Source organism: Haliaeetus leucocephalus, unplaced genomic scaffold, assembly GCF_000737465.1.
Source record: "Haliaeetus leucocephalus isolate CR32 unplaced genomic scaffold, Haliaeetus_leucocephalus-4.0 Scaffold206, whole genome shotgun sequence".
NCBI lineage: Eukaryota > Metazoa > Chordata > Aves > Accipitriformes > Accipitridae > Haliaeetus > Haliaeetus leucocephalus.
This window is the reverse complement of record NW_010972642.1, coordinates 2,901,077-2,908,547: the sequence shown is the minus strand read 5'-3', so window position 1 is coordinate 2,908,547 and position 7,471 is coordinate 2,901,077. Positions and strand designations below refer to the sequence as shown.

General features: G+C 40.5%; 1 protein-coding gene across 1 annotated transcript; it reads right to left on the bottom strand.

Annotated features, from left to right (window-relative positions):
- Nucleotides 1–419: 419 nt before the first annotated feature.
- RERGL (RERG/RAS-like) lies at nt 420–5,106 on the bottom strand. The gene is made up of 3 exons (XM_010566334.1): nt 5,020–5,106; nt 2,215–2,357; nt 420–1,073 (listed from the first exon to the last, which is right to left on the bottom strand). Exons 1-3 carry the CDS (start codon nt 5,104–5,106, stop codon nt 791–793), a joined length of 513 nt encoding a protein of 170 aa, XP_010564636.1. The 3' UTR covers nt 420–790.
- Nucleotides 5,107–7,471: the final 2,365 nt, after the last annotated feature.

Here is a 7,471-nt window from a genome sequence, read left to right as displayed (position 1 = left end):
AATTATGACATTGCCAAAACAGTCCAATGCTCACTGACTAACATTTCACTAACATTTAAGTTCCCATCCTCCTCAACCCTCCCTACTTTCTATTATCACTCAAAACAAACAAACAAACAAAAAGATACTGAAACAGGAGACAATACTGCTTTGTTTATCTGCTTCCCTACTTCTGGTGCCTTTGCAAGGCAGCTTTGCAGGTAAATACCTTTTGTAGATTTGGTGTCTAAGCATTTAATTCACATGAATTTCAGCAAGTGTTAGGCACCTTTAGGCACACAAGGATGTGAGCCATCCTTTCTTGAGTTAAATACAAATACATTATCACATGAAGCAGCAGTATTTCGCTTTTCTTTTTAGTGCAAGTGTTCTTGTCCAAAAAACAACTACTTCTCAGAATTCTGAAGTAAGATTTTGATCAGCAGGGCTGGGTTTATCGGAATTACTGTTTATACTTCAGTCACGCCTAGAAGCTCTATCCAAGACCATGTTGGTATTGAATAAATACAGACTGAAACTCTCCTTGAAGAACTTATGAGATAAAGGGTGAGAGAAGCAGCTTAGATTTTAACTGACATAGCCCTAACACAGTAAATCTGTAGTAGAACTGGAAATAGAAGGCCAGGTCTTTTAGGTCTAGACCCTGTCCACTTGACCATACTATCTCCTGCCTTTGCTTTCTACTGTCTTATTCCTCCAGACATTGACCTTTGGAGGAATTTGACTGAATCCCAAGAGCTGCCTGTGCTCCATTATTTCAGCTTGTTCCTACTTCAAGACTAACCATCTTTTACACAGATTTCCTTCTCTTTCCAAACACATTGTTGATTAACTTGGCCATTGACTTTGATCCACTTGGTCGTCTCTTTTCCTTCGCTTTGAAATTTGAGGTGATATTCCTCAGGACTTTCATGAACATCGCCACAACTTCCTGATAATGTTCTGCTGCAGACAGTTCATAGAATTGGCATTTGTTATCTATTGCCAGCTTCTGTCCTTCATCCCAGCCAACTTCCCTCATGTGGCATAAATCCTGTTTATTACCAACCAAAAATACTGATGACTCGACCATTCTGAAATTAAAAAGGTTCCGATTAGAGAAAAGGTATGTTACAATACTGTGCTGTGTGCTGTGCTATATGCAGTGTTTATGAGAAGTATGTACGTTCAGGATAACAGGCATTGCAAAAAAAAACCAAAAACAACCCAAACCAAAAGAAAAAAACAACCCCCTAACCTTGCCAGGTAGAGTTATAGTCTACCATTTGCCATAGTCGGGCAACAAAGGATTTTCCAGACAAGCTATTCTCTATCAGTAAGTTTTCATTTTGGTTCCTCTACTCAGTAAATTCATGTCTTTTTCATCCACCACAGTTTTCATACTCTGTACTGCCGAGTATATTGTCAGCTCCTGGACTTCGCAAAGAAGCAAGCTGATCATTATCTCCATTTGTAGGTAATGGAATAGAGTCCAAGAGATGCATCAGTGGCATAATTCAGAAGAATACACAGGAATTGTAATTCCAAGCTTTTGCTAAAATTACTCCTTCCAGAGAAACCTTAATTAAGAAAGGTCAGCAGTAAAACAGACAGAAAAGTGGGGGTTTTTTACCCCACTTCTGATATAAGGGAAGGATTTCACTCTCATTTATTTAGAAAGCACCTCAGCTGACTGATGCAGGAATACACATCACCACATATACTCAGACTCGCAATTTTGGTAGTTCTTTTTGAAAGTAAGTAGTTTGTTTCTTACCATATGGTCACCCATGTGCACAAATAATGTTGGAGTCATTCCTAAACATAGTTTAGGAGATATTCATGGTATTAGATTCCTTTATTGTGGGAAATGCTTTCTTCAACCCCCACATTGGTGCATATCCATTAGTAATAGAGTGGGGGAGTAAAAGCATAGACTGACTATGCCAGCTTTTTGCCCATGTAAATCGCAGCAGACAAATTTATGGCAATTATTTAAATAGTAGTGCTGTAAGAAATAAGAGCAAAAATCCTGATGTACTTGGCTTTGGATACAGTGAAATAGATTGCAATTTGCAACACAGTTTACCTTCAGGTACCTTATTGCTGGTATTGTGTTATGCCACTTGGATGCTGCTGGACTTTAATTGCTACTAGGATGCCCACAGCTCACAGAAATGTTCTCAGTTTTTTTGTATGTTTGCTGAGGGGGAAAAAAGAAATAATGCCACTTACTTTTTACAAGCTCCTATGTGAGACTCTCGGATCCTGTACAGCAATGCTTTAGCAAATGCAAAGGATGCTCTGTCACTGATGTCGTAAACAATGATAAATCCATCAGCCCAGTGGAGCTCATCTGTGAGGGAGAGCTTCCCCCGCTGTGGCTGAAAGAAGTTCAAATTCACATGCAAAAAGAATGTTACTGTTGTCACTTCAGAGCATTTTCTTTGTCACTGTAAATGTAACAATGCTGTATCTTTTATTGCAAAAGATACTAATAGGTCTAGATGCTGGCATTGAATTCAGGTGAGTCCGGCTCCAAAAGTCTAATAAATAACGATTACTACAGATGGCACTTTGGATCACTGATGAGTTCATTATGAAACATTTACACTTTGTATAAGCAGTAAAATTGCATAACCTGTACAGCCATTGCTTATGCTAAATATTCAGAAGAGTTACATGAGAATGAAACATACAGGAGCCATCAATATTTGTGCACTTTCTGGTTAAAGCTGTTTTGCATGTTCCCAATATTCTGACTACAGTAAGCTTAATTATTTTCTTTTGTTTCTTCATTTGTTTTGTTTCTTCTTTGCATTTTCAAGTCTGAAACAGTATATACCCACAGGATAAATTTCTAGAGTGCTAGAAAAAAATCTCCATTTAATCTGCAGTTGACTTTAATAAAACTAGTAACAAAAGTCATTCAAGTGATAATGGGGTTATACCAATGCTTGGGTCTCTTCACCCCAAGAAACTGTCACACTTATAATTTCTAGAAAGCAACAGCTGCAAACTGTCCCATTAAGCTAAGGAATGTAACTTCAAAACTATTTTAAATTAACTTATCCCTGCAGATGATTTGGCAGCAGCTAGCAAGACCATGTGACCTGAGACTGGTAAAATACTGGAAGTTGACCAGGAAAAAAATAAAAATATGACTTTTACTCTGTCAGAAAACCTATCTTGAATAGTAATTTTAGGACTGTTTAACTTATTCCCTCACTAGTTTAGTATTTTGCTACTTGCAACATATACTCTCCACTGACATCCCACCCTGGTTGCCTTGATCAGCTCAGCATCAGGGCAGCACTGTAGCATCATAAACAGCTGGACTGGGAAGGCTATAACTTACCATGAGAGATAGTAACTGAATGCTGGCAGTAAAAGGGGATGCATGAGAGAAAAAGGATGAAATAAGTTTTCCAGAACTCTCTGAAGACTTCAGTATCTTTAATACAACAGTTTTTTAATGCTGTGATGATTCTGCAGCAGGTTTAGGGGCAGGGAAGGTAACTTGTGTGTGTCACAGCTGTTTCTCAGACGGATGAAGGGACAGTGAGCTTTGCAGAACAGGGATCCAGCGACTAGAGGGAAGCCTCAGAGAGCAGTAAGATTTCAGGAAGCAGAAACAAAAATGGCAACTCTTCCTTCCCCAGTCTGGCCTCTTCTTGGGACCTGCTTTTCTTCCCCAGCTCTGATGGCATACAGGACCTCCATACCCCATCCACCTCTTTCTAGAATCACCAGTCCTATCAGACAAAAAGCAATACCACCACTACTTGCTACCTACTCTGCAGGCACTAAGAGGAAGTCAGGAAGAAAGCAGCAAACAGCTAAAGTTAGGCCTTGTTCCTAAGGAATAACTAGTACAAGGCAGCTCAAAGAGTGCTGACGAGAGGAGTTGCCCTTAACACAAACGCTCTCTGGTCTCCTTAAAAGCAAAAAGGTGCCCAAAGTGTAGCAACCAAAGTCTCTACCCGTAATGTAGTCTAATCTGCTTTACTCTAGCTAGCTGCCACTCCCAGTGTTTCAAGTATCTTAATAAGCAGTTGTTCACATGCCACAGGATTTAATATGACAGTAAGTGGAAGCTATAGGTGGGCTTAGGAAAGGGGTCTGTGATAGGTGGAAGCAAGTCCACAGAACAGTAGCTTCTAACAGATTGTATGGCAAGGGAGGACTCCATAGCATTGCATGGTACAGTGGCTGTTTCAGGATCCCCATTGCTCTGGGACAAGCAGTGCTGTTGCTTGTCTCGAGGAAGGTAGATTTGTTTGATGGTTCATTTTATGCGTTCACTGGGTTAAGTTTTTAAGTCTTTGAATTTAAGTCTGCGTCAGACTTTCAGTGATTTGGCTTTAGCATTAGCATTCATTATCCTCGTTGGTAAGAGGCAAGATTGCTGCCCAAAAGGGAACCTTGCAAGCTAATATGATTAGCCAGACAGACCTACCTAGGTCTGCAAGTTTTACACAGTACCCAAGTTTCTCTGCTCCTGTAATAGCAGGAAAGAAATTAATACAAAAAACTTTATTTCAAAGTGGTTTATTGTGATCAAAGTTCAGCTGTCAACATGTACAAGCCTGCATTATGGCTTTCCTTGGATGTGTTCTGTGAATGCAAATCTTACTTCCAGGCCTGCCTACTTTGACTATTTCTGCAGACATTTAATAAACTGCTTGCTTTATGAGCTAATTTTCATCCATTTAGGGTATTTGAGAAAACTGCATATAATCCTATAACTTATCTCTGTATTTACCTATATAAGGCAGAAGTGCGAACAGTTATTTCTGTTAGTAATATTCCAAAATGCAAAAGCATTTACAGAAAATTTAAGCAATTAAGGGTTTCTTCCATGAAATGGGAAAGTACTCAGCAGTTCTGAGCCACAGCAATTATAAAATTTCAGTCTTTTCAAAAAAACAGCAAGCACAAATTCCAAGAACAGACAAAAAGTTTGTACCCCCCCGACCCTTTTTACAATTGCACAGGTAGAATGAAGAACAGCTTTTCTTTGCCCTCTAAAATTCTTACCTGTGAACAAGGGTCATAAATTTCCAAGTGTATCTGCCTCCCATCCAGGCATAAGTGTTTAGTGTAGATGCATTCTAAAAGATACATGGTATCCAAAGAAAACCAGCATTAGTGACTGGGGGATGGTGGTAAGAAGAAAATGCGGCAAAGGGGATATTCGGTAATACTGAGGGTTCCTTGAATATTGTTTGGGGTTTTTTGTTTGTGTTTTAGTTTTTTGGAAGTTTTTTTTTGGAGGGAAGGGGGATTTGTTTGGGTTTTGTTTTGTTGGGGGTTTGGGTTTTTTTTTTTTGTTTGCTTTCTTACACACACTGGAAACAAACCTATTTCATTTTGCAACACCTGAGCTGCCCAGTCCCTTAGGCTGACCAACACCAGGTTCACTGTGGTGTGCTTATCAAAGCGTTGGTGCGATGAATAGTTTTAGTTTTCCTCTTCCAAAATGGAGGCAAAGGGGATGCACAATGCTCAGAATCAGCTAAATGCTGATGACTACTCAGTTTGATACCAAGGCTCAAGATTATGAAACTAGTAAGCCAGCCTACATGTAAGTTCTGATTCTGTACAAAAGTTATTATTTGGTAATAAAGTTTATTTACCATGAAATCCAGTGCTTTAAGAGTTCTCATACTAGGTGGCATTAGGCCAACAGTATTTACAGGATCATGTCCTTAGACTAGATCTTAAAATATTTCTGTAGCATCAGTTCTCAGATTTAGGACCCTCCACCAGCACTAGCAACCCTGGGAACTCTGCTGCAGACAGACCATCACTCTTATTTTAAGCAGCAGGTTGTTCTAAGCAAGCGTAACCAACTTGTGTTCATGGCACTAGTTGTCAACAGGCTGCCTACAGTATAATTTCTCAGAGTTACTGAACTACAGAGACAAGAACTGGTGCTGACGCTACTGAAAATACACTTCAAACTATGTGTAATGAGGGCATAGATAAGGTCTATGATCTCTGGAACTCAGCATCTTCAGTTCAGCACCATGTTCATGTTAAGCATTCTCCATGCACATGTTAAGAGTTCATCTGATGATGAACTGTGAGTCCCAAGCATCTCAGGGTATAAAATCTGCAGCCCCTTGCTGGTTTCCATAATTAAACAAATTTTTAATTAATACTTTGACTCCACTAACAGTGGGATGATCTTTATTTTATCACCCATATTCCCACTTTCCTCTCCCTTCCTCCTCTCTAGAAATAGAGCTAAACTTATCTTCCAACAAACATTTGTTCACAAATGAAATTGTTCTGGGGGTTTGACACACCTTTTCTGAGACTTGCAGCATTGGAGGCTCAGAACAAGGAAAGCTGTTTTTAGCTAGGTGGCTTAGAACATGCATGGAGCACAGAGAGCATGACATAATTCACATGTGACAGTTTAGACCTAGATAAGCCATCTGGGACACAAACTGTGTTTTCAGTCTGTGTTTGTATAGTAACAATTATTGGTAGAGCATTTATGTACAACTGTAACTCTACTTTCAGAGTAAGTTCATTTGGATATATTCAGTGCAACTCAGCTTACTACTTCCATTTTACTTCTTATTTATGGATCATGGGAAGCTACTCCAAATTTTGTAAGAAAGTGTTTTTGGAAAGAGTCCTTCACTTTGGCAGGAAAGTGAGGTCGATAGCAATCTCCCTTCCTTGTTAAGTTTTGGGACTTCTCTTGCCCCATCAGCTGGAGTGGCACACTTCCAAAGGTTTTTGTGTATCAGTTAAATAGTGCTTCTACCTGGGATGTGAAAGTTCAAGTCCTGCTTTGCCATCTTCCGAGATCTTAAAAGTCTTAAGGATCAGAGTATTTGTTCTGGCATGAATGAGAAATTCTATCCTCAGCATGGCGAGGCTTTCCACAAACCTATCAAATCAGTGCATTCCTGCAAAAGCAGGGGGCTTTGCATTATGCTTTGACTAACCAGTAGTGCCTGATAAACAATCTGTTTCACCTCTCCTCTAGAGCTGAGAAGGAGATATTCAATAGAACATGTGTTGAGGGTTTTTTTTCTTTCTTCAGTCTATTTCTTTACTCACTTCTTTATCTCCTCTCTGATTGAGCTTACTATAATCTACCCGCGCTTCACACACGCAGCCCGGTTATCTTTTCCTTCCCAAGTCCCTTCACAGTCGCTCTGCGATGAGCACTTCGCCAGCCCCCGTGCCCGGGTGCACCACTGGAGTTTTACGCGATCTCTCCGCAGATACCCGGGTTGCCTTTTCCCGCCTTCAAAGCTCATACCTCATCAGGAGCTCTCGCTAATAAGCAAGCGAAAACTTAAATCTTTCCGAAAAGTTCTGTGAAACTGCGTTTCTACCCAGTTTCTCGTTCAAGTGAGCGCAGCGTCGCGCCCACCTGGCGTTCCCCGGGGATCCCGCACCGCCCAGCCCCGAGTGGAGGCCCCACGCGGCGCCCACCCCCCCAAGCGGCGGGCCCGCTCCCGCC